The following is a 27,859-nucleotide window of genomic DNA, read 5'->3' as shown; positions in this document are numbered from 1 at the left end:
ATAAAACAGAGTGATAGATACATTGTTCTGATGTGGAAATCAAGGAAATAAAATCAATCTACTAATTTTAATACCTCAGTTAAATGCCCAGGGAGATTTCTCAGCTTAAAAAAGATAAAAAACAAAAAATCTTTATGAAGCTTATACTATACTATCATTGCAGTTTTGTCATAAAATAACCTAGTCCACAATTTTTTTTTTTAGTTCACTTATATTTTTTTTCAAGTTTTTTATTTAAATTCCAGCTAGTTAACATACAGTGCAATATTGGCTTTAGGTGTAGAGTTCAGTAATTCATCACTTATGTACAACATCCAGTGTTCACAATTTCTTTTGAGGTCAAAATGTAAAGGCTCAGAGTTTTTTTGTTCCTAGATTTTCTTTTTGCAGTCTTTTCCCTTCTTCAGATTCTTCAAGCTTTCTTTTCTTTATCTATTCATCCCATCAAAACTAGGAAAAATCTGACCATCTATCATTGATGCTTGTTTGCTGTCTGGCTATGTTCATTCTGAAGCTAATTTGAATTTCAACCATCCATCTGCATTTAAGTCCTATTCTTTATTTGTAGGTTTATAAAGGTTCATCAGTTGCAACCATAGTGCCGCTATGGATATAAGAGTTTGGTAAAAATCAATGAAAGAATTCTGAGAATCAATTGGTTATATGAAATTCACAGTAAAGAACATTATTTTATTATTATTTATATTAATATTTAGTTTCTCTTTTGGTGTAGCTTGAAATGGGGTGCCAAATTGATTTATCTCTCTTTATCTCCCCTCTCCCCTCAAGCCTGCTCCTTTGAAGAAACTGTTCAAGCTAGAGCCCAGTTCCTAGAACTTCTGAGGATGCCAACTACCTACTCCCTTCTGGATTAGTTGGTTCTACCATCTGTCTTACCACAGGTGTGCCTATTCAAATATCATCTCCCCACCCGCCCCGCCCATGGCCTCTTTTTAAACCCAATCTTTGCCAGCCTCTCTCACTCTACAGTTTTATTTTTATTTATTTATTTATTTTTCTGGAACATTGACCTTTAGCACAATTCGAGAGATGTATGTCGATCATTTATTATGCACAAAACACTGTGATAAGCACTAATTCTAATTATTAGTTTGCAGTAAAACTGTTCTCATGGCTAGGAATGTGTATAAACATCATTTCTAATTCTAGATTTGAAGTTTCTAATAAAAGTGCATTAGAACATTGCTTCATTACGACTTCTGCTGCTCTTTTCAGCTGCTCATACTGCTTTGCATTATAGTTATATTTATGGCACTTATTTCCTCTGTTGGATATTAACTCCTTAAGGAGACAACATTTTTGTATTTGACATAGCAATTGGAAACAGATCTTTACCACTTCGTAGGTACTTAAATGTATGAACAGAAAAAGCATTTGATGAATATCAGATTTCTATATTCCTAGTGCTTGCTGGTAAATGTTAAACAACAAGCTCTCTGAAAAAAAGGATACATGTATATGTACATAAGTTCATTATTGTTTATTGACATGAAGGATGTATAGCACACAATTTATATATAATATAAATAATAATAAAATAATGTTCTTTACTGTGAATTTCATATAACCAAATGGTTCTCAGAATTCTTTCATTGATTTTTACCAAACTCTTATATCCATAGCGGCACTATGGTTGCAACTGATGAACAGGTGTTACAACATGATGTCAGTTGATAAGGTTCATATACCTTAACAAGTAAGATAGAAAAAGACTCAAAACCCAAAGACCGATGTCAGGACTTCACTTGTTTTTCAATAGTGTGTGACTTCTTTACTGAATCAGATAATAATTTACAAATGCTGAAAGAATATTTCTCCAGTTTTTTTGTGCTATTCACAACATGGTATGACATGATGCACTTCTAAGTTGAATCTGCATTATTAACATTATCTCCATAAGTTTAAGATCTATCATTAAAACAACAAATCAAGACCTGATTTATAGTGTTTCTAAAAATAAATAGAAATAATTTCTCTTCTTCTATTTAAGTACCCTGTTGGATATAAATGATACTCATCAGTAGTAGCATAAATTTGAATTTGCTGTTTGAAAATAGTTACTCTTGGCATCTCTTTTTCTATTGTGCAGGTTCCGTAGTTGTTCCACCCAACCATTCCTTTTTTGTTTATAGATTGTTCGTGTAAACAAAAAGGTGAATCTTACTAGGGGGAAAGATTATCAGAGATTCGGTCTTGAGTTAGTTATAGAACTAAGGAAATCACTTTTCCCTTTCTGGGCCTCTGACTTCTCAACCACAGATGAGATTAAATGAGATGAAACAGATGATCTCTAAGGTTTCCTACAGAGTCTATGATTCAGTGATGGTAGATTATTGTTTTTACATACTTGCTGCTTCTTCCTGTGAAAAGTTGATAATTCCCTGTCCTGTGATGTCAGGCTCAGCCATGTGACCAGTAGTACCCTTCCTGTGGAAAGATTACACTCAGCTCAGTGATACCAGGCATCGCTAGGCAACATGCATTGGTCAATGGGACATAGCAGAAGTTATATGTGCCACTGCTGATCAGAAGCTTTAAGAGCCATCCTAGGGAGCGCTTGGGTGGCTCAGTTGGTTAAGCGACTGCCTTCGGCTCAGGTCATGATCCTGGAGTCCCGGGATCGAGTCCCGCATCGGGCTCCCTGCTCAGCAGGGAGTCTGCTTCTCCCTCTGGCCCTCCCCCCCTCATGTGCTCTATCTCATTCTCTCTCTCTCAGATAAATAAATAAAATTAAAAAAAAAAAAAAGCCATCCTAGGTTCTGCTCTCTCCCTTTTCACTCTGCCACAACAATGACAAAGCTCCACATAGAGGCTGCTTCTCTACCTGGATCTTGAAGGGGAGAGAATGAGTAGCACACAGCCAACCCCCAACTGACAAATAAAATAATGTCTTTGTTATTGTAAGCCCCTGAGAGACTGGGATTTTTGTTATTGTAGCATTATCTAGCAAAAGATAATTAGTTTATAAATTCTTAAAATAACTTCCAATTAAAATTTAATGTAAGTGAAAAAAGGTAATAAATATATGCATATATTTATATCTTAGTACATATATGCATCCCCAGCCATCACCCTTCAATATCCTCATTTCCCCCAGCCCTTCTCTTTCCTTCAGGATCTCTTATATATATAAAATAAAGCCACTTAAAATGATGTAAATATGGAATTTACATTAAATTCTACTATAGATACTATATTTCTGTATCTTCTATTATATATAAATATTCTATATACCTACGCAGAATATTCCTTGTAATTTCTGCCTTGAATCCTTGAATGGTTCTTCCAAGGAAAAATGAATATTTTTCAAAAGTAATTCTTCATCATTAAGGTATTACTCATCTACTCTAAATTACAGTGTTCCTTAGCAATTCATGATTTCCAAGTATTAATTCAAGAGCACTTCTCCTGAAGTAATATGATTTCTTGATCCTCTATTTGTTGTAATTTTAAAGTTGTTTAAGAAGTTAAAAAGTCTCCAAGCTTACCAATGCTTCATTTTGTGGCACAAAAATATTGACTCATTTTCCTCTTTACTCCTACAGCAAAGGGACCCTGAAAGCAAACTCTAAATGTCTACGGCAATGACTTATCTGAATGAACTTGTATCTTCAATATCACCAAGGTAATGTTTTGCAGCAGTTTCACTACTTTGTGTACCTTTCCCTTGTTTGCTCATTAACTCTATTGTTTTTGGAAACCAATAATGTCTTTAATACATTTCTGAATGACAGCTACGTGAGGCTGAGAGACTTGCAATATTTTACATTCATGTTTGACTTATGACATTCTCTCAGAATCCGCATGTGATTTTCTGCTTCTGTGTTCAAAGCAAAATATTCCTGATTGACCATCACATATAACTAACTTGGTTTTTATGGTTTTCTTGAGCTGAATTCACATGCAATACAATTCACCCATTTCAACTATACTTTTCAAGGGCCTTTAGTATATTCACAGAATTATGGATCCATTGCTGCAATCAATGTTAGAACATTTTCATTATCTTGAAAAAAAACATCTGCATCCCCTTTGCTGTCACCCCTCAATCTCCTCATCTTCCCCAGACCTAGACAGCTGTTAATGTACTTTCTGTCTCTATCAATTTATCCATTCCTGACAATTCTTATAAATGTAATCTGCAATATGTGGTCCTTTTTTCACCTAGCATAATGTTTTCAAGGTTCATTCATGTTGTGGCATGTATCATCACTTTGTTTCTTTTTACTACTGAATAATATGCCATTCTATGGATATACCACATTTTGTTTATTTATTCACCAATTGCTGAAATTTGGGTTCTTCCACTTTTTGGCCATTGTATAATGTTGCCATGACCATTTGTGTACCTGTTTTTGAGTGACTATATTTTCATTTCCCTTGGGTATATACCCAGGAATGGAACTGGTAGATCATGTAGTAATTCTATGTTTAACCATTTGAGGAACTTCTATACTGTTTTCCAAAGTGACTGCAGCATATTACAGTCCTACAAGCAATGTATGGGGGTTCTAATTTCTCTACATCATTCATAACACTCGTTATTATCTGTCTTTTTGATTATAATCATCCTACTGGGTGTGAAATGGTGTCTCATTATGGTTTTGATTTGCATTCCCTGACGACTAATGATGTGCAGCTTTTCTTGTGTTTACTCATCACTTGTATATATTTTTTGGAGAACTGTCTATTCAGATCCTTTGCTCATTTTAAAATTGGGGTTATATGACTTTAGTATTGAGTTATAGTAATTCTTTTTATGTTCTAGATATGTCAGATATAGGATTTACAAAAAATTTTCTCCCATTCTGTGGGTTGACTTTTCACTTTCTTGATGGTGTACTTCAGAGCCACAAAATTTTTTAATTATGATGAAGTCCAGTTCATCTGTTTTTTTCTTCTGTTGCTTGTGCTTTTGGTGTCATATCTAAGAAATCATTGCCTAATACAAGATCACGAGGATTTATGCCTATGTTTTCTTCTAAAAGTTTAACAATCACTGCTTTTACATTTAGGTCTTTGATACATTTTGAGTCAATTTTTGTATACGGTGTGAGGTAGGGTTCAATCTTACTATTTGCATGTGGCTATTTAGTTGTCACAGAACCATGTGTTGATAAGACTATTCTTCGCTGATTGGTCATGGCACTCTTGCCTAAAATTTGTTAACCATAGATATATGGGTTTATTTCTGAATTCTCAATTCTATTATGTTAATTTATGTCTATCTTTATGCCATTACCACATTATCTTGATTACTATAGTTTTGCAGTAAGTTTTGAATGATATCTAACTTCCAAATTTATGTAAGTGTTGACATTTACACATAATTTGATTATCTTTTGGTTGTACTTAAGAAGTTGTTGGTACTAGTATATGCTTGTGATTTGGGGTTTTATGGTTAGAGTCAACAAATAATAATTGTTATGGGCATAGGTATTTAGAATCACAGAAACCTGGATTTGAACTGATTGTACTATATCCTAGATGTGTGAACTTGCATAATCATCGCTCAGTTTCAATTTCCCATTTTAAAATGAGAACAGTAATACTTACATTCATGGACTTCTGTGAGGATTAAATGAATTAATATATGGAAAGTGCTCAGTAAAGATAGTTTTCATTTTCTTGGACAGATGTTAATTTGCATTTACATGTTCATCATGTGTATACAGTAACAATATATTGGCTTATATTTTGATTAAGAAATAGCGATAAACTCCCAGGTTTTGGGAGCTCATTTTTTCAATAAATATGAGAAAAAATGAAGCTAGACTAGGAGAAAAATAAAGTAAAACAGCCTGTGGAGAAGTGTGGGGAGGAGGAGGCAAATAGAATCCATGCCTGGTTCTTCTCCAGGAATTTAAGGAAACTCTTTTTCCAATAATTCTTTTAAAATAGTTTAAATAGTTGGTCTGCCTGCAAAGACTTGCAGCCTCTTTTGCAGACATCAAGGAATGTACTTTCAAACAATCTCTTGGAATCCCTTCTCAGAACTTATTATTGAGTATGGGCCTTTATGAGAGAGAGCAGGGCAGCTTTTTATTCAACCTACTTCAGTTCCTACATTATAATTCCAATTGTATTTTTAAACATAAGTTTTTAAAAACCCATAAATATGTTAAAAACAATAATAGCAGGCATTTAAAGTACATAGGCTAAGCATTTTCTAGCATGTAGCAACTAATCTATGAAACTCAAGCATTAGCATTATCACTGTATTGAAAAGGTCCTGGGCTCCCCCTCTGTTGTATTTGTGAGAACAGTTGTTAATATTTTTCTATTCCAAGTTAACTCCTGGGAGGAAGCTTCAGTGGCCTCATCCACAAGGAGCTCAAGTGAAAAGAAAAAGAAAGCATGCTGGGGATTGTGAACGGTCAATGATGCAACACAAGGTGGCACTCTTGTCCCATTGAGTTCTGTAGAGCAGTACATTAGACAAAGGACACACAACTTCAAAAGATAGGGTTGGTCTGAATGCCTTTGGGAGTCTGCCGGATTGACTGAACAGTTAACAAGCACAAAGCCATAGGAGGGCTTGAGAAAGTAGACTGGTACAGGAGGGCAGGGGGTCACTTAGCATGGTGACAGCTTAAGTAAAATGAGACCTAGTGTCTGGACAGTGCTTTATAGTATACTTATTAGTTACCTTTATAATGCACTTTCATCCTTATAACAATCATCTTTTCACTGCTGCTCCATACGCATGCTTAAAATAAATATTAGATAATGACATTTCTAGGTAGAAGTAATGGTTCCTCGTGGTATTTGGGATAAAATTCCACTTTGTTTCCAATCTTTTTATACTTTCTCATTACTGAAATGTCTAAAGTTTCTGAAATGCATCCTGTTCTCTTGTCTCTGTGATTTTGTTGATATTATTCTACCTAAAGCTTTTTTGTCCTTTCATCTTCATAGATGATTCCTGCTCCTCGTTCTTAAGTCAACAAAGATATCACCTCCTCCTGGAAGCCTTCCTTGACCTCCTCAATTGGGCAGGATTGTGAGGATTGAAGTTAACATATCTAAAGTACCTAACAGAGTATGGATACCTAATAAATGGTATCTGTGGTTATGGTACAGGTCCGATAATTTAATTTTATTTATATACCAATTATTTTCCTTTATTTATTCATGAGCATTTACTACTTTCTGGGTTTGTTTTCAGGTCTGTTATGTTTTTATCGTTAGGTAATGAGCAGAATGCAATATGCAAGTATTAGATGGCATTTTCTGTTTTGTTCTTCCTGATTATTTCATTCAATAAATACTTTCTCAGTTCCTATGTACAAGGTGCTGTTCTAAACACTGAGAGTATAGGATTTAAAAATGGACAGCATAATGGAGAAGCTTATTGTATAGTGATTCTTAATATTTTATTATTCTTTAAGATTTCAAGATTAAATTGCATCATAGTTGTGATGGTATACTTATAATAATAATTTTTTTCCTGGATTATAACTGATAGGTTGTTTCCCACTGTTTTCTAACTACAGTCATAGTTTCTAATAGTTCATATTAGTACTTCCCAAATGCATTAACCTTTGCTCACAGTGATTCTCTTAACACTTTTCTGCTAATTAATGCTGCCTCAAAATATACTCTTCATATTCATTATTATATCTTTTGATTAAAAAACCTCCCAAAACCCATTAGAGGACCCTAATGTCAACCATAAAATCTGTCCCTTTTTCAAGATTTTATGCACGATTGTGTACTAAGGCCTTTGAATAGTCAGGATTCTTGCCAGCAAGAATCGGAAGGCACCTCAAATAGGCAATTGGAGAGGAGGACTGCTGTAAGGGTGTGGGCAGAGTTTAGAAAACATACTCTTCCTGGGTTAGCAAAATGGGGGGGCAGTACTCCACTAAGACCTCAAGAAGAAAAGGAAGGAGCAGATACTGGGACCCAAAAAGGCTAGCTGTAGGGAGGGGGCTGTCTTACCAGAGCTGAACTTTCCATGGGGAGATGCAGCCAGTCCGTGGTGACCAGCGGGGAGGGAGTCTGGGAAATTAATATCCTCACCTCATTCTCCTACCAATCCCAGTCTGCCCCCAGGGTTTCCTATTGACAGAAGCCCCTGGCCTCTAGAGGACAAGAGACTCAGTTGAAGCAGTTTACACAGGCCAGCCTCCTGTGCCAGAGATCAGGGTGGAGAAGGGTGTAGCATGGATCTGAGGAGCAAGTGGAAGAAACTCAGCACAGGCCTTGTTCAGAAACTGGGAAATGTAGCGATTCATATTTTTGCAACTGAAAGAAATATGAATTATCCTTATGCTTTGTTGTCTTGCCTACAAGTCTGTCCCCCTTTCATGAAAGAAAAGCCTCTCCTCCCTACTTTTTCCATCTGTAATTCATTCCATCAACATCCATCAAATCCTTCTTTGAGCAGGTTTTGGGGGCACAGAAATAAACACAGTGTTCAATCCCAAGGGTCATCATTAGGTGGGGGATAAGAGAAATAAACCAACCTTTACCTTTTAGAGCACTTAAGCAATAATGAATTAGGGGAAAGCACAGGGGCAATATGAGCTCACAGACACTGTGACCCCCCAGATTAGAGGTTATCTGGGAAGGCTTCCTGGAGGAGGTGATTTGGGCAAATGCCTTGGTCAGGTTTAATTATTTAGTTTCTCTTTTTTCCCCATGTTAATTTAACTCTTATTTAACCCTTCAAAGATCTATAGTCAGTTATTTGGTTATGAGGTTTTCTTCCTTGTTTCTTTTCCAATTTTACCCTCTTAATTCTTAATTATGCTTTATCAGTTGCTTGAAATGGAGATCAGCAATTTGTACAATACAAATCTCTGGCACTATTTTTATCATCTTGCACTTGGAATGACCATTGTGATCTTATTTTATTTGACCAATTTTATTGGGGAAAATTTTAGTGTTTTTAGAATTGCTTAATTAGGAGCTGGGCTAAAGAAATTCTACGTAGGTGGAACCTACTTATGCAAGTAATCAGGGAACTAGGGTAAAAGGGAGTGCCCGATCTTCATTGGACATGTTTGTGCATGTAGTTAAATTTTAATCCTGTCATGAACCACTCACTGGAATAAATTTGGGGGCACATTTCTGAATCTGTCTTTGGATAAAATACAAAGTATGGATTACCATGTGAAATGGCATGAACATTTTTATGGTTCTTGAGACATATTGCCACATTGCCTTCGGAAACGTACATTATTGTACACAAATGTCACATGCTTTCACTATTACTGTGAGTAATATATTTTTGATACTTTCTAATTTTTGTTTCCTCCTTCCTGTTAGGTCAATTTCTCTATAGCCGTTTTACCCTGACCACAGAAGTTGATTCCAGTTTCCACCTTTTTTTTTCCATTTTAAAAAAGATTTAAATTCACTTAACATACAATGTATTATTGGTTTCAGAGGTACAGGCCTGTGATTCATCAGTCTTATATAACCTTCAGTGCTCATTACATCACATGCTCTCCTTAATGCCCATCACCCAGTTACCCCATCCCTCCACCCTCCTCCCCTCCAGCAACCCTGAGTTTGTTTCCTATGCTTAAGAGTCTCTTATGGTTTGTCTTCCTCTCTGGTTTCATCTTGTGTTATGTCTCTGCCCATACCACCCTGAACGCGCCCGAGCTTATCTTCCAATCTCGGAAGCTAAGTAGGGTCGGCCTGGTTAGTACTTGGATGGGAGTCCACCTTCTTTTTTTTTTTTTTTTTTTTAAGATTTTATTTATTTATTTGAGAGAGAGAGAATGAGAGACAGAGAGCATGAGAGGGAGGAGGGTCAGAGGGAGAAGCAGACTCCCTGCCGAGCAGGGAGCCCCATGCGGGACTCGATCCTGGGACTCCAGGATCATGACCTGAGCCGAAGGCAGTCGCTCAACCAACTGAGCCACCCAGGCACCCCGGGAGTCCACCTTCTTTATATATTTCCAGAACCACCGTATTGTGCCGCTGCAGAAGCAGGAACAGCTGCAGTGGTGCCCTCTCCTTAGACGTGTGGGTCCCAGCCTCCTCCCAGATTCACTATACTATTCTTCTACTTTGTATATGTTTGAAGTTTCCCATCACATGTTCTGATGATCTCACATTTTCCTTTTATTTTTAGTCCATTTTCCATTAGGTGTTGGGAGTTTTGTTGATTTGTAAGAGTTAACTCACCTGGTGCATCATGCCTGGAGGCAAAAGCCCCCGTTATTATCATCATTTCATTTCTGTTCAATTTGTGTGTGTATTTTCCTCTTTTTTCTTGATTGGTTGTGTCAGAGGTTGGAAAATTTTATTTGTATTTTTAAAGAACCATTTTTTGTGTTTACTGAATTTCTCTGTTTCATTTTGTTTCCTATTCCATCGGCTTCTTCTTCTATCCATGTTGTCTCTTTCTTTTATATATTAGTCCTTTTCCTGCCTTTTAAACTCCTTCCGCAGCCGCTTTTGACAGACAGGAATTTGCTTGCAAAGGAGAAATGAAAATTTCAGAGTCATGGTCCCAGCTTTACAAAATAGAGAAGAGAAGAATGGGTTTGGATCTTAGAGCAATCCCTTAAAAACCAGCTAATAGGGGCACCTGGGTGGCTCAGTTGGTTAAGCGACTGCCTTCGACTCAGGTCATGATCCTGGAGTCCCAGGATCGAGTCCCGCATCGGGCTCCCTGCTCGGCAGGGAGTCTGCTTCTCCCTCTGACCCTCCTCCCTCTCATGCTCTCTGTCTCTCATTCTCTCTCTCTCTCAAATAAATAAATAAAATCTTAAAAAAAAAAAAAAAACAGCTAATATGATCCAAATAATGTATTTTTGGAATTTAACTTTTATTTTCCAGGGGAGAAAGGCACAAAATTTTTCCCCCTCCTCCTCCCCTTCTCTCCCCGTCTTCTGTCCCCACCTCCCTCCTTGTCCTCCCCCTCCTTCTTTTGTTCTAGCTCTAGACACAAGTAAAATAATAGTTATATATAGAAGAATTGGAAAGGTTATGCTATCCAAGTCTTTCCCAGTATACATGGCATTCTTGATACACTGCATTTGCTGCAAGATTTAATGAACTGCTCCTGTTCTAACAGCATGGTGAGTGTTAAGAGCCAGGAGCTTAAGTCAGATCTGGGTTTGAATCCTGACTTACTTACTAACTGGGTCTCTGGCCTTGGGTAAGTTACCTATCTTCTCCAAGCCTCAATGTCCTTATTTGCTGTGAGGGCTTAAATGAAATAATATCTGTAAAAAGTCGGTGCTTGGAACATGATGAGTGCTCAGTAAATGCTGTTTTTTTTTAATTATAATTATACATTCCCAACCACTATGGAATATTTTTCCTCTCATATAAAACACTGTAGAAATGCCTATCATCTATTAATGCCCTGAAGTCCAAAGGTAGAGGAACTTAATGTTTAAAAGCTATCACGGCCATGGAGTGAACATTATGTGAAAAAACAAATATTTGGGTAAACACCAAGAAAGTCAAAGGTGGTTGAAATATTAGCTGGCTGACAACATAATTCAAGTTGCTTAATGGTGCACAAAGGCAATGCAAAACATTCTTTTTAGAGGTGTGATATTTTTTCCCTTTAAGTTCTTTCTAAAGTACCTAACAATTAGGGAAATAAGGTATTTTTATATTGTAAGTGTATAGGTTTTGCTCACCTTGAGAGTTTTTTGATTCCTAGAAGCCCAAGAGAAAGATTTTTTAATAGTGATTTTTCTTAAAATCTTAAAGATTTTTCTTTTTATGTGAATTACATTACTTGTAAATTTCTTGCCTTATAATTTATGTACCACTTGAAATGTATTAGACATTTATTTTTTTTATTTTTAAATTTATTTTTTTATTCATGTGACAGAGAGAGAGAGATAGAGAGAGAGAGAGAGGGAATATGAGCAGGGGAGAGAGGCAGAGGCAGAGGGAGAAGCAGACTCCTCGCTGAGTCAGGAGCCTGATATGGGGCTCGATCCCAGGACCCTGAGATCAGGCCCTGAGCTAAAGGCAGATGCCAAACCATCTGAGCCACCCAGGCGCCCCTGTATTAGACATTTAAATAATTGTCTTCAAGAAGCAGCTGCAATTCTCCTGGGCCCTTAGCCCCTATTGAACTGGGTAGCTTTCTTTGTACAAGCCTATATACTAAGCAGCAAAGATGTGTGTAATTAGTTCAGTTTCCTTCCACAAAGGTGATCTGAGCACTTAGAACAGGCCAAAGAGCCTTGCAGACAGGACTGGCATCCATGGGCACGGACTGATGGACAAAGACAGCAGAGTTCGCCAGTCTAAACCACCATCAGGTGGTATCAGTTTAGTGAAGGGGAGACATTCTGAGCAAACACAATTTACGAATAATTAATATACACATTTTTTGTTAATTAAAGCTAATGTTTCTGAAAGATTCCATCCTTTTGAGCACTCTGTGGTATTTTCCAACTTATTTTCTCCTTCTTATCCCTTCATCACTAACTATGCTGTTTTTCTCTCAAAACTCTGATTTACATTAAGCTTGTAGAACTCAATTAGGCCTCTTGAGGATGGCTGCTAATCAGACACTTTCCATCATTACCTTTTCAGTCGCCTTTGGATTGTGATTCACAACCAATAATGTTAAAATAACGATAATGTTCTCTAACTTTGTCTGCCTGCTAGCACTCTGATGTGAGAGAGGCCGATAAGCTTTAGGCTTTACAGATGGGGACTGAGGCCTAGATGGGTTAGAAAACTCATCAAATCGCAGAGCATTTGGAGCAGGTCAGAGATCGGAACTCAGGTTCCCTAACTCCCCATTCAGTCTCTTTTGTATACTCAACAGAATTTTCTCACCATGTGAATAGTAGTACAGAGCCTTTTCACATACCCTCGAGGGCAAATAAGAGATTTAAGTATTTTAAAGTGTTTGGTCTCCCTGTCAAAATATATTTGCATCATTTATCTTTTGAAATTTTTCATGAAGTGTGTTCAATAGAAACAAGATTGCCTTAATTTTGTTGTAAAAAGCCACCTGGAGCTCTTGGTATACATTGCATAACTGGGTAAACATTGGAAATAATTTGTAATTTGGTGAGACATCAGATGAAGTGAAAAACAAAGGGATTAGGGAATTACATCAAGAAAGTCCTTAGAAACTATATTTTTTCTATTTAAAAAATAATATTTCTCTATAGAAGTGCTATATAGCTACATTATAGAATCTATGGAAAATTCAATGGGAGGAAAAATTCTGCCTCAATTCAAGAAATGTTATCACATCACTCTTTTGTCTTCTCGTTTACGCACACTTTTCCTCTATATATCTATTTTTTTAAAAATACAATTATACTCACAGGACACAGAAAATTTCCATTCTGAATTTCCTTTACTTAGTATCATAACATAATGAGCATTTTACTATCTTTTTTTTTTAAAAGATTTTATTTATTTATTTGAGAGAGAGAGAAAGTGAGAGAGAGCACGAGTGGGGTGAGGGGCAGAGAGAGAAGCAGACTCCCCACTGAGCAGGGAGCCCAATGTGGGCCTCGATCACAGGACTCCAGGATCATGACCTGAGCTGAAGGCAGAGGCTTCACCGACTGAGCCACTCAGGCGCCCCGAGCATTATACTTCCAAATGAAAAAATTCAAAAGGGAAAATTATATTTTCAGATAATTTTTGTTTAAGTGTGAGTCAATTACAAATTGGTCACTGAAAGGATGATAAAGCTTTAAATATGAAAGACTTTTAAGTGACACTTGTTAGGTCCAAGTGAGAAAATTATTACAAAATAGCGTTTACTAGTAAAAATGAAATAAAAAGTATTTTTTATGTAAAGCACTTAACAATGAAAACCATGGGTCTTTTGGTGATTCTCCAATTTGCCAGCAAAGTTTTTTCTCTTGCATTTCCATGCTCAAAATTTTCATCCTAGATAGCCCAAAGCACCTAACTGTTATTTTTTGGGACTTTTAATAGAATTTGGACTTATGGAAGGAATGTAAAGGAAAAGAAAATTAATATGATATCTGGAATTTGTTTCAAATAGCCCAGAAGAAAAAGGTGAGTTACTGGTGAAACATCAGCACAAAATGTTGATAATTTCTGAACCTGGGTGGTGCATACATTTAATACCGCTACATTGGTATACATATATGGCAATTATTCCAAGTCATGTGAAATGGTTTACCAAACAAGTAAACTAGTCTCTAACTTAGCTTCTAGGCCTAGATAACAACTATATTTCAAGCCAATCTTGGGACTGGGTTTGTCTATGTAATGACACCCTGGCCAACGGGATATAAGTAAAATATGACCTATGCCTTTTCTGGGTATGCCTTTAAAATGAAAGGAGCTACTTCCCTTTAGCTCTTTCCCCTCTTCCCACAGCTGGAGAATGGAAAGATTGGAATGACTACTTTGAGTTCATGTCAAGGATGGCTACCCTATCACTCCCAGACTGCTTATATCTTACAGATTTATCTGTAAGCTTACTTACAGATAAATAAAGTTAATATGTTATTTAAGCCCCTGTATTTTGAGGCCCTTTTGTTACAGAAGATTAGTATTCTAAATAATATTATACATATCTATCTTTAAAAAAAGAAAAACAAACAGAAGCACACTCTTACACTATTTAAATTATTAATACACTTTAAAAATCTTTTCATATTTCTTTTCTATTATTATTCTATCCAGTGCTCCAGAAAATTCTATATATCCCATTTATTCATCTGATAAATGTTTATTGGGAGCCTATTATGTGTTGCATCCTTAAGTACCTGCTGTGACTGCTTATGAGGACTGTCCAGGTATTCATGTTCCCAGAAACAATCTTCATTCAATGAGGGATAAAGATGATGACAATTCTGAAGTGTTTTACATTCAGTCTCTCAAGGAGTCTTCAGTGAGACTGAGCCTGATGTCCCCACAGTGGCAACCTACCCATCCATATCCTTCATTAGCTTTCCTCTCTTTCTGGTCTTACTTTCCAAATTTCTCACTCTGCCTTCAGAGATCACCTTCCAAATAAACACTTTGCATCCAGTCCTTGTCCCTGAGTCTGTTTGGGGTAAATCAAAGTCAAACAGTGGTCCAGGAGAATTTATTTCTCAGGAGGAGACTTTTGAATAGAAGCCTCATTATTGTGAGCAAGCCTTCGGAGTATCCAAAGGAAGAGGAATGAGCAGACCTAAAAGGCCAGTGGTGGGAACATGCTTGGAAATTTTGAAGAATAGCAAGGAGACTGTCTGGCTGGAGTGGGGCATGTGAGGGGGAGTGATAGGAGATGCCTTTGGAGGGTTAGGCTGGTGCTAATCTTTGATAAGGATTTTGGATTTTATTATAAGTGTAATGGGAAGTCTTTGGATAGTGTGAGCTGGGTCATGATGTAATATGATTTAAGTTTCAAGAAGATTATTCTGGATATTCTTGTTATATGTAACATTGAACACACACACTTATCTGTACTCCCCATCAAAATAGTAAAAAAAAAAAAAAATAACAAAAACATAAACTTACAAGGCCAAAGAGAACTGGAAAGTAAGTGACAGCACTGAAGAAATATGTAACGAAATTCTGAGATCTGGAAAGTGGACAGAAAAGATGTAACATTTAACTGGAGAAAGCAGAAACCTATGAGACATGGGGAGAGAAACTGTTATAGGTTGAATTGTGTCCTCCAAAGGAAGACATATTGAAGTCCAAACTTCTATCACCTCAGACTGTGATCTTATTTGGAAATAGCGTCTTTGCAGATTTAACCAAATTAAGATGAATGAGGTCATTAGTATAGGCCTTAATCCAACATGACTGTTGTCCTTATAAAAAAGGGAGATTTGGACACAGAGGCAGGCACACACAAAGGGAAGGAGTTGGGAGAACATACAGGGACAGTGTCATGTGAAGACATGGAATGATACATCTGCAAGCCAAAGAATGCCTGAGGCTACCAGAAACTAGGAGAGAACCGATCTTTCCCTACTGTCTTTGTAGAGAAGCTGGCCCTACTAATACATTGATTTTAGACTTCTGGCTTTATTCTTGAGACAGTACATTTCAGTTGTTTTAAGCCACCTAGTTTTTAGTACTTTTTATGACAGCCCTAGAAAACTAATGTAAAGGTCAATGAAAATCAAGTTGATATATGCCACAGAATTTAGGCTATCATTATAAATGGGAGACTACAATGATAGTCTCAGTGGAGTCATGTGACTATCAGCCTGACTGAAGCATAGAAGAGAGAAGTGGGGAGCAGGGCTGAGGAAGTAGAGGTGGAATAGTAAGTAAAAACAACTTTTTTTTTGGTGAATTTTTCTATAAAGGGGATGAGATAAATGAGGCTGTAGCTGGAAGAAGTCTTGGGCCAAGTGAGTACTTTCAAAGATGGTGGTGACATTTATATTCTGATGGGAATAATCCAAAAGAAAAAGCAAAAACTGATGATACAGGAGAAAGGAGTTAATAAAGAAGAAAATTATTGAATAGACCAGATGACATGGGATCCAACATGCAAGCTGAAGAATAGGCTTTAGACTGGAGCCAGAACAGTTCAATCACTGAACAAGAGAAAGTAAAGTTTAAGGATAGGCGCATGCGGGCTCATAGTTCCTGAGTTGAAAAGATGAGGTAGTTCTGTTCTGATTGTGTCTATATCCTGAGAGAAGTAAGAATCGCAGTCATAGCTTAGAAATATGTCAACCATGACCCTCAACTTATTAAAACCAACGGCCAAATTTCAGACCTCATTTTCCTCAAACTTTCAAGAGGGTATGGCATGGTGGATCACTTCTTTATCCTTAATCTTTTATAGGATATCACACTCTCCTAATTTTCATCCTACTTCACTGGCCACTTCTTTTTTATTTGGACTCCTCCCTTATATCTGGGCTTGAACTAGTAGTATAAATCCAGAGCTCAGTCCTTGGCCTTCTATTCTGCCCCCTGTCAGCACAGAGCAAAGAGGCAAAAATAACTGCCTCCCAATTTTTCCCTCAAAGAGGTCTGCATACTTCCTTAGCCACTGCATGAGAGTCTGACTTCCAATCAGCCTGTATCTAGTTACCGGCTGAGATCCTCCTGGGATCCTGAAAGAGCATGTGGGCACTATTTCTGCCTTCTCCATCGGCTCACTCCAACAATGAAACCCAGTCACCAGCTTCTTCCTGGAAGGAGTCTGTCCACACATCTACTGTCCCAACTCTATGGCTACCATCAGAGGAAAGGGCTCCAAAATCATTTAGCTCTGATAGCCAGTGGGGCTTCACACTCGTAAGTCCCACAGGACCATAGCAATCAAATAAGCAGTTTTTCAGTGGCATGCAAGCATTTTCTGTGGGAGTGTGTTCATGAATGGGAAGAATTGGTATTGTTAAAATGTCCATATTTCCTAAAGTAATGTACAGATTCAGTGCAATGCTTATCCAAATTTCAATGGTACTTTTCGCAGAAATAGAAAAAACAATCCTAAAATTTGTATGGAACCACAAAAGACCCTGGATAACTAAAGCAATCTGGAACAAGAAGAACAAATCTGGAGGCCTCACACTTCCTGATTTTAAACTATATTACAAGCTGTAATATATAACATTGGCAGAAAAACAGACACACAGATCAATGGAACGGAATAGACAGCCCAGAAATAAACCCACACGTATATGATCAATTAATTTACAATGAAGGAGCTAAGGATATACAATGGGGAAAGGACAGTTTCTTTAATAAATGATGCTGGGAAAATTGGATAACCACATACAGGAAACAGGTTAGACCCCTGTCTTACACAATACACAAAAATTAACTCAGAATGGATTGAAGATGTGAATATAAGACCTGAAACTGTAGAATTCTTAGAAGAAAACACAGGGGGTAAGTCTCATGATATTGGTTTTGGCAATGATTTTTTGGATTTGACAACAAAAGCAAAGGGCGAAGGACCTGGATATACATTTTTCCAAGAAAACATACAAATGACCAATGGGTGTGTGAAAAGGTGCTCAAAATCACTAAGCCTGAGGAAAAAGCAAAAACCACAGTGGGATATCACTTCACATGTGTTAGGATAGCTATTACTTAAAAAGATGAGATAAATACTGGCAAGGATGTAGCAAAAAAGGAACCCTTGTACACTGTTGGTGGAAATGTAAACTGGTTCAGCCACTAAAGTGTGAATGTTGCTCAAGAAATTAAAGATAGAAATACTGTATGATCCAGCAATCCCACTTCTGGGTATATATCCAAAGGAAATGAAATCTTTATCTTGTATCAACAATAGCCAAACTATGGAAAAAGCCCAAATATCCATCGACTGACAAATAGATAAAGAAGATGTGGTATATATACATGATGGAATATTACTCAGCCATTGAAAAGAATGATCTCTTGCCATTTGCAATGAGATGAATGGAGATAGAGGATTTTATGCTCGGCAAAATAAATCAGTCAGAGAAAGTCAAATGCCATATGATCTGACTTGTATGTGGAATTTAAGAAACAAAACAGATGAACATATGAAAAGTTTAAAAAAAAAGAGGGAAGAAAATCATAAGAGACTCTTAACAATAGAGAACAAACTGAGGGTTGCTGGAGGGGAGGTGGGTGGGGGGTTGGGCTGAATGGTGATCGGTGTTAAGGAGAGCACTTGTGTTAAGCACTGGGTGTTATATGTAAGTGATGAATCACTGAATTCTACTCCTGAAACCAATATTACACTATATGTTAACTAACTAGAATTTAAATAAAAATTTGAAACAACAACAAAATGACACATTAAATAAAAAGAAATCATTATCTTGAAGAGATATCTATATTTCAATATTCATTACATCTTTATTTGCAACAGCCAAAACATAGATAAGTATCCACAGATGGATGAATGGATAAAGAAAATGTGATATATATATAAGTATAAATATATAAAAATATAATGATAATAAAATATACATATAACATACTATTATTCAGCCTTAAAAAAGAAGAAATTACTACCATTTGTAGTAAAATGGATAAATCTGGAGAGCATTATGTTAAGTGAGATAAGCCAAACAGAGAAAGACAAATACTGCCTGGTATCACTTACAAGTGGAATCAAAAAAAAAAAAAACAAAACCCCCAAAACACCAAAAAACTGAATTCACAGAAACAATGAGAATAGAATAGTGATTGTAAGTAGCAGGTAGGGGTGTGTGTGGGGAAAATGAGGACAGGCTGGTAAAAGAGTACAAACTTTCAGTTATAAGATGAATAAATTTGGAGGATCTACTGTATAGCATAATGATTATAATACTGATGGCAGTTGATAACACTATATTGTATAATTTAAATTTGCTAAGAGAATAAATCTTAGGCATTCTCACCAATAAAAGAAAAAAGGTAACTATATGAGGGGATGGATGTATTAACTTTTTGCGGGAATCTTTCATAATATATCAAATCATCACATTATACATTTTAAATTTATTACCATTTTGCTAATTATACCTTGATAAACCTGGAGAAAAAGAAAAATAGTTGCAAATGGCAATAGTTAAAAATAAAAAGGGCATACCTGGGTGGCTCAGTCAGTTAAGCCACTTGATTTCGGCTCTGATCACAGCTGTTTAAGATTCGCTCTCTCCCTCTCCCTCTGCCCACCCATCTCTCTCTTTTTCTCTAAAAGAAAATAAGACAAAAGGAAAAATAAAAGTTTTCAATTTCAAAGTAAATATCATTAATAAGAAGAGCAATAATTTTATTTCATAGCTATTTCACCAACAATATTTAGTAATCATTTACATTATTTATCATAAATGTCATACAAGAACCAACCAAATTTACAGTGAGTGATAAAACTATGATACTCTCAAAATGCTACGTGCTAGATGTTCACTGGTCTTTGCACATGTGATTATTACGATTTGAGAGAAGTAGGTAATAGGCCGATATACATAAAGGATGATTGACATTTACTTGGCACATGCGTTTCTAAGTATTAATTTGTATCTTCTTTCATTCCAAATTTGTCAACCAGGGCTCACAACATTTTTTCACTCATAACCTAAGGATATTTTCCTTTCTGCCAGTGCACTATTATTGGGGGGAGGGGAGTGAGGTGCAGAATATAGAAAAATTTGGGTAACTGAAGAGTAAACTTCTTTATCTTTAAGAGAAGAAATACAGCTAGAGAAGAGGGAAGAGAAGGAATGATATACACTACCCACTCCCATCAACCAGCCAAAGCAGTGCCCTTTATCACATGTTCCAGCATCAGGAAGCTGCACAGAACTTGGGTAGTTCTATCTTGTTGTTATTAATGTCACATGGTCTGTTCTCCACATTTTCCAGTTTGGAATGACATCCTCTGTACCTTAAGGTTCTGTTCAGCCACCAATCAGATAGTCTTCTGCCTGAAAGTGGCCCAGGACACTTGCAAATACACAGTCTCAAAAAAGGTGACGACTTTAGCCATCTTTGGGAGTGATGCTGGCTTGAAGCCATATCTTCTTCTTGATCCAGGAGGGACTAGATAGAATCAGTTTGAAATTGCTTACTCAGCTGGGAGAGCAGAAGAGCAAAACAAATCCTTTACATAGAATTTTATATACTAGGATATGTTCAGTTCCGAATTTTAGAAAAATACTATTACAGAATTTCAACCTTCCTAAGCATTGATGTTTTCAAGAAGTTCAAATAGATGCAAAGAGAAGATTTTTCCTTGATTTGTATAAAAATGAGCTGCCTTACCATAAAAGTTAATTTTTCATTGTCTCCCAAGTCTCTAATTTGGATATAAAACATGTTTATATATATATATGTTTATATCTGAAATTCTATATGTGTAAAACTATATATATCTTAAAAGAAGTAAGCCAAATCAAGTATTTGCAAAATGTCTGAAACACCCCAGGGTTCCAGAGAACAGAACTTGAAAATTACTGTTCTGGGTACTGGGTAAACTGGGATGAATAAGAGGTGGTAAGTACCTGAGAAAACCATACAGTCCTAGAGGGCTGCTCAATAAAGTGCCCATCCATATAGCCTGAAGGCTAGTTTCCAACTAGAGTGAAAGGGTACATTTTCTGTTTTGTTTTTCCTCACTCTCTTAAACATCATTTTTATCATCCTTCAGTGCTTATAAAATTTAAAAAAAATCATGCCATGATTGTGATTTAATTGTTGAATTTAATTTCTGAAAGCTGTTCCTGAAGTTTCTCCTACTTCCCAGTCCCTATAACCAGGGTAACAAAAGGACAATGTGTGGACCAAACCCACCGGCAGTTTTTGTCAAAAGTAGGAGACCAGAATTTTTTTCTGTCAACCATATGAGAAGCTATCCGAAATATGTGATTTCAGACGTCATCCATACTTTCCTAGGACTAATGTGATGGTGGGAGAAAATTTGCCAGTTCTTAAGATTTGTAAGGCTACTTTATGACAATTATTTATTTAATTTTAGTTTCAATCTTTTTTTTGTCTTAAATATTTGCTCAATTTCAGTTTCAGGTATTTTCAAATGGACAATACATTAATATAATTCAAGTTTTTAGAAAGTCATAAATGAGTATTCAATGAAAAGTATCCATTCCATAGCTGTTCCATAGTCATCTAGCTCCTCCCCAAGGAGTCAGTGTTACCATTTTGTTGCATATCCTTCCACAGATTGCTTTATCATGAACTAGTCAGTATTTGTAAGTCTGTCCCTCCCAACATGCCCCCCCTTTTAACCTAAGTGGTAGAATGTTATACACTGCTCTTATTTTATATATATCTCTCCCCCTTTTTAATATCTGTCCTTATTTCATCATACATATTTTTTTTCTGAATGATATATTAGATATTATTTCATACATTTTAACAAGGATTTTCTTTCTTTGTACAAGGCATGATATTCCACTGAATTGAATAACTATTACCTTTAGATATGGGCAATCGTTTTATTTTTTTTTTATTTTACTTTTTAAAATTTTATTATGTTATGTTAGTCACCATACAATACATCATTAGTTTTTTTTTATTTTTTTATTTTTTATTTTTTTTACATCATTAGTTTTTGATGTGGCGATCCACGATCCATTGTTTTCGTATAACACCCAGTGCTCCATGCAGTACTTGCCCTCCTTAATACCCATCACCAGCTAACCAATACCCCCTCCCCCTTCCCCTCTAAAACCCTGTTTGTTTCTCAGAGTCCATAGTCTCTCATGGTTCATCTCTCCCTCCAATTCCGCTCCCCCTCATTTTTCCCTTCCTTCTCCTAGTGTCCTCCATGCTATTCCTTATGTTCCACAAATAAGTGAAACCATATGATAATTGACTTTCTCTGCTTGACTTATTTCACTTAGCATAATCTCCTCCAGTCCCATCCATGTTGATGTAAAAGTTGGGTATTCATCCTTTCTGATGGCTGAGTAATATTCCATTGTATATATGGACCACATTCTTTATCCATTCATCTGTTGAAGGACATCTCGGCTCTTGCCACAGTTTGGCTATTGCGGACATTGCTGCTATGAATATTGGGGTGCATATGGCCCTTCTTTTCACTACATCTGTGTCTTCGGGGTAAATACCCAGTAGTGCAATTGCTGGGTCATAGGGTAGCTCTATTTTTAAATTTTTGAGGAACCTCCACACTGTTTTCCAGAGTGGCTGTACCAACTTGCATTCCCACCAACGGTGTAAGAGGGTTCCCCTTTCTCCACAACCTCTCCAACATTTGTTGTTTCTTTCCCTATCCATTTTTGCCATTCTAACTGGTGTAAGGTGGTATCTCAATGTGGTTTTGATTTGAATTTCCCTGATGGCTAATGATGATGAACATTTTTTCATGTATCTGTTAGCCATTTGTATGTCTTCTTCAGAGAAGTGTCTTTTCATATCTTCTGCCCACTTTTTGACTTGATTATTTGTTTTTTGGGTGTTGAGTTTGAGAAGTTCTTTATAGATGTTGGATACCAGCCCTTCATCTGTAGTGTTATTTGCAAATATCTTCTCCTATTCTGGGGGTTGCCTCTTTGTTTTGTTGACTGTTTCCTTTGCTGTGCAGAAGCTTTTTTATCTTGATGAAGTCCCAAAAGTTCATTTTTGCTTTTGTTTCACTAGCTTTTGGAGATGTATCTTGAAAGAAGTTGATGTGGGCAATGTCAAAGAGGTTACTGCCTATGTTCTCCTCTAGGATTTTGATGGATTCCTGTCTCACATTGAGGTCTTTCATCCATTTTGAGTTTATCTTTGTGAATGGTGTTAGAGAATGGTCGAGTTTCATTCTTCTGCATGTGGCTGTCCAATTTTCCCAGCACCATTTATTGAAGAGACTGTCTTTTTTCCAATGCATGTTTTTTCCTGCTTTGTCAAAGATTATTTGACCATAGAGTTGAGGGTCCATATCTGGGTTCTCTATTCTGTTCCATTGATCTATGTGTCTGTTTTTGTGCCAGTACCATGCTGTCTTGGTGATCACAGCTTTGTAATATAGCTTGAAATCAGGCAACGTGATGCCCCCAGCTTTGTTTTTCTTTTTCAACCTTTCCTTGGAGATTCGGGGTCTTTTCTGATTCCATACAAATTTTAGGATTGTTTGTTCCAGCACTTTGAAAAATGTCATTGGAATTTTGATCAGGATGGCGTTGAAGGTATAGATTGCTCTGGGTAGCATAGACATTTTAACAATGTTTATTCTTCCAATCCATGAGCATGGAATGTTTTTCCATCTTTTTGTGTCTTCTTCAATTTCTTTCATGAGTGTTTTGTAGTTCCTAGAGTATAGATCATTTACCTCATAACCAGGAATAAACCTGGTTAGGTTTATTCTGAGGTATCTTACGGTTTTTGGTGCTATTATAAATGGAATCGTTCCTCTAATTTCTCTTTCTACAGTTGTGTTGTTAGTGTATAAGAAAGCAACTGATTTCTGTGCATTGATTTTGTATCCTGCCACATTACTGAATTGCTGTATGAGTTCTAGTAATTTGGGGGTGGAGTCTTTTGGGTTTTCCACATAAAGTGTCATGTCATCTGCAAAAAGAGAGAGTTTGACTTCTTCTTTGCCAATTTGAATACCTTTTATTTCTTTTTGTTGTCTGATTGCTGTTGCTAGGACTTCTAGTACTATGTTGAACAATAGTGGTGAGAGTGGGCATCCTTGACGTGTTCCTGATCTTAAGGGAAAGGCTCTCAGCTTTTCCCCATTGAAGATGATATTTGCTGTGGATTTTTCATAGATGGATTTTATGAACTTGAGGAATGTTCCCTCTATCCCTATACTCTGAAGAGTTTTAATCAGGAAAGGATGTTGTATTTTGTCAAATGCTTTTTCTGCATCAATTGAGAGGACCATATGATTCTTCTCCCTCCTCTTATTAATGTGTTCTATCACACTGATTGATTTGCGAATGTTGAACCACCCTTGCATCCCGGGGATAAATCCCACTTGGTCGTGGTGGGTGATCCTTGTAATGTATTGTTGGATCCTATTAGCTAGGATTTTGTTGAGGATTTTGGAATCCATATTCATCAGGGATATCCATCTGAAATTCTCCTTTTTGATGGGGTCTTTGCCTGGTTTGGGGATTAAGGTAGTGCTGGCCTCATAGAATGAGTTTGGAAGTTTTCCTTCTGTTTCTATTTTTTGAAACAACTTCAGTAGAATAGGTATTATTTCTTCTTTGAATGTTTGGTAGAATTCCCCAGGGAGTCCATCAGGCCCTGGACTCTTGTTTTTTGGGAGGTTTTTGATCACTGCTTCAATCTCGTTACTGGTTATTGGCCTATTCAGGTTGTCAATTTCTTCCTGTTTCAGTCTTGGCAGCTTATAGGTTTCCAGGAAGGCCTCCATTTCATCCAGATTGCTCAGTTTATTGGCATATAGTTGTTGATAATAATTTCTAATAATTGTTTCTATTTCCTTGGTGTTAGTCGTGATCTCTCCCCTTCATTCATAATTTTATTAATTTGGGTCCTTTCTCTTTTCTTTTGGATAAGTCTGGCCAGCGGTTTATCGATCTTATTAATTCTTCCAAAGAACCAACTTCTAGTTTCGTTGATCTGATCTACTGTTTTTCTGGTTTCTCATTCATTGGTCTCTGCTCTAATCTTAATTATTTCTCTTCTAATGCATGGCTTAGGCATCGTTTGTTGCTTTTTCTCTAGTTCTTTAAGGTGTAGAGTTTGGTGAATTCGGGATTTTTCTATATTTTTGAGTGAGGCTTGGATGGCTATGTATTTCCCCCGTAGGACCGCCTTTGCAGTATCCCATAGGTTTTGGACCAATGTGTTTTCGTTCTCATTGATTTCCATGAATTGTTTAAGTTCGTCTTTGATTTCCTGGTTGACCCAAACATTCTTGAGCAGAGTGGTCTTTAGCTTCCAAGTGTTTGAATTTCTGCCAAATTTTTTCTTGTGATTGAGTTCCAGTTTTAGAGCATTGTGGTCTGAGAATATGCAGGGAATAATCTCAATCTTTTGGTATCAGTTGAGACCTGATTTGTGACCCAGTATGTGGTCTTTTCTGGAGAAAGTTCCATGTGCGCTCGAGAAGAATGAGTATTCTGTTGTTTTAGGGTGGAATGTTCTGTAAATATCTACGAGGTCCATCTGGTCCAATGTATCATTCAAAGCTCTTGTTTCCTTGTTGATTTTCTGCTTAGATGATCTGTCCATTGCTGAGAGTGGAGTATTGAGGTCTCCTACAATTAACGTATTGTTATCAATATGACTTTTTATTTTGGTTAACAGTTGGCTTATGTAGATGGCTGCTCCCATGTTGGGGGCATAGATATTTACAATTGTTAGATTTTCTTGTTGGATAGACCCTTTAAGAATGATATAGTGTCCTTCTGTGTCTGTAATACAGACTTTAGTTTAAAATCTAATTTGTCTGATATAAGAATTGCTACCCCAGCTTTCTTTTGAGGTCCGCTGGCATGGAAGATGGATCTCCATCCCTTCACTTTCAGTCTGGATGTATCTTTAGGTTCAAAATGAGTCTCTTGTAGGCAGCATATGGATGGGTCCTGTCTTTTTATCCAATCTGCAACCCTGTGCTGTTTTATGGGAGCATTTAGGCCATTCATGTTGAGAGTGATTATTGAAAGATATGAATTGGGGCACCTGGGTGGCTCAGTCTTTAAGCGTCTGCCTTCGGCTCAGGTCATGATCCCAGGGTCCTGGGATCGAGCCCCGCATCGGGCTCCCTGCTCCGCAGGAAGCCTGCTTCTCTCTCTCTCCCACTCCCCCTGCTTGTGTTCCCTCTCTCGCTGTGTCTCTCTCTGTCAAATAAATAAATAAAATCTTTAAAAAAAAAAAGAAAGATATGAATTAATTGTCATCATGTAGCCTGTGAAGACGTTGTTTTTATAGATTGTCCCTGTAAATTTCTGTTGTATATCACTCTTGGGGTCTTTCTCCTTTTATAGAACCCCCCTTAATATTTCTTGCAGGGCTGGCTTAGTGGTCACATATTCTTTCAGTTTCTGCCAGTCGTGGAAACTCTGCATCTCTCCATCCATTCTAAATGAAAGCCTTGCTGGATAAAGTATTCTTGGCTGCATGTTCTTCTCATTTAGTACCCTGAATATGTCTTGCCAGGCCTTTCTGGCTTGCTAGGTCTCTGTGGACAGGTCTGACATTATTCTGATGTCCCTCCCTCTGTACGTAAGGAATCTCTTCCCCCTAACTGCCCTTAAGATGGTTTCCTTGGTTCTAAGATTTGCAAGTTTTACTATTACATGCCGGGGTGTTGGCCTGTTTTCCTTGATCTTGAGAGGGGTCCTCTCTGCCTCTAGGATGCGAATGTTTGTTTCATTCCCCAGATTAGGGAAGTTCTCAGCTACGATTTGCTCAAATACATCTTCTAGTCCTCTCTCTCTCTCCACTCCCTCTGGGATTCCAATTATTCTGACATTGGAACACTTCATGGTGTCACTTAGTTCTCTGATTCCATTTTCATGGATTCTGAGTTGTTTTTCCCTGGCCTCCTCTTTTCCCTTTTTATCTATTATATTGTCTTCCAGGTCACTTATTCGTTCTTCTGCCTCAGTTACCCTAGCTGTTAGATTATCTAGATTGGATTGGATCTCATTGATAGCATTTTTAAGGTCTGCCAATTCAGCTTTCATTTCTGCCCTTAGAGACTCTATGTTGCCATTAATTGATTTCTCCATTCTAGCCATTGTCTTCACAATTGCTAGCCTGAATTCCATCTCTGACATCTTGGTTATATCTGTATCCATTTGGAAATCTGCAGCATAAGTCATAATCTCTGAGTCTTTTCTATTTTGGGGGCTCCTCCTCCTAGTCATTCTGTTGATGGGTGTTTGAGGGAACGTATAGAGTCCAAATTATTGACCAGAACCCAAGCAAGATGCACCTGTTTTCTTGGGACCTTAGGGTTGCTGGCCTCTTGTTTTCCCAGCCTGTCTTCTGGGGGAGGGGCCTGCCGTGCTGTTACTTAGGCAACCCTGTTTTGGCAGAGTAGCTCTGCCCCCCTGTGGCGGATGGGCTGGGGGGAATCAGTTTTTGGGGCTTTTGTTCTCTGGCGCCTTTCCCTGGCGGGTTCCCGCGTCTCTTCTGCGAGTCAGAGCGGAAGAGACCATTTCCAACCCTCTGCCTCAGAGCAGAGAGACCGCAGTCTGTTCTTCAGTGAGCTCTCCAGGCCACACTGTCTCCGTTTCTGCCGTGCTGCTATAAAGTGCAGTGTCCTGGGTCATGCGCCCCTCCGTAGCGCCCCCAGTCCTGCCTCCAGGTCGGGGCCCATCTCTGCCCTTTGTGCTTCTAAAACCGCCAGCCGCCCCCAGATTGCAGGCGCGACCCATCCGCTCAGGGTTTCCGCCCCGGGGGCTGCCCTAAAGTCCTTTCCCCGCCACTAACGGTCTGCGAGTCTGTGCCCTGTCTGCAGCACGCGAGGCTGTCGCTCACCGGTGGTGTAGGATCCCCATGG

At 37.5% G+C, this 27,859-nt stretch overlaps 1 protein-coding gene across 10 annotated transcripts in view; it reads left to right on the top strand.

Moving 5' to 3' along the window:
* The window catches only part of ALB (albumin), a 134,360-nt gene that overhangs the window by 59,507 nt on the left and 46,994 nt on the right, over positions 1–27,859 (top strand). For 7 of the 10 annotated variants that reach the window (XM_035004832.1, XM_035004829.1, XM_035004827.1 and 4 more), the window contains one exon: positions 3,567–3,646. In XM_035004832.1, the coding sequence (XP_034860723.1) occupies positions 3,619–3,646 (28 nt within the window). In that variant the 5' untranslated portion in view covers positions 3,567–3,618. Of the gene's footprint in view, positions 1–789; positions 903–3,566; positions 3,647–27,859 lie in introns of those variants that run through there. The other 3 variants (XM_035004825.1, XM_035004824.1, XM_035004828.1) reach the window with 1 other exon arrangement.

This window comes from Mirounga leonina, unplaced genomic scaffold (genome assembly GCF_011800145.1).
Source record: "Mirounga leonina isolate KUSES-001 unplaced genomic scaffold, KU_Mleo_1.0 Mir_129, whole genome shotgun sequence".
Lineage (NCBI taxonomy): Eukaryota > Metazoa > Chordata > Mammalia > Carnivora > Phocidae > Mirounga > Mirounga leonina.
The sequence above is the reverse complement of the archived record's forward strand: the minus strand, read 5'-3'. Positions and strand labels throughout refer to the sequence as shown.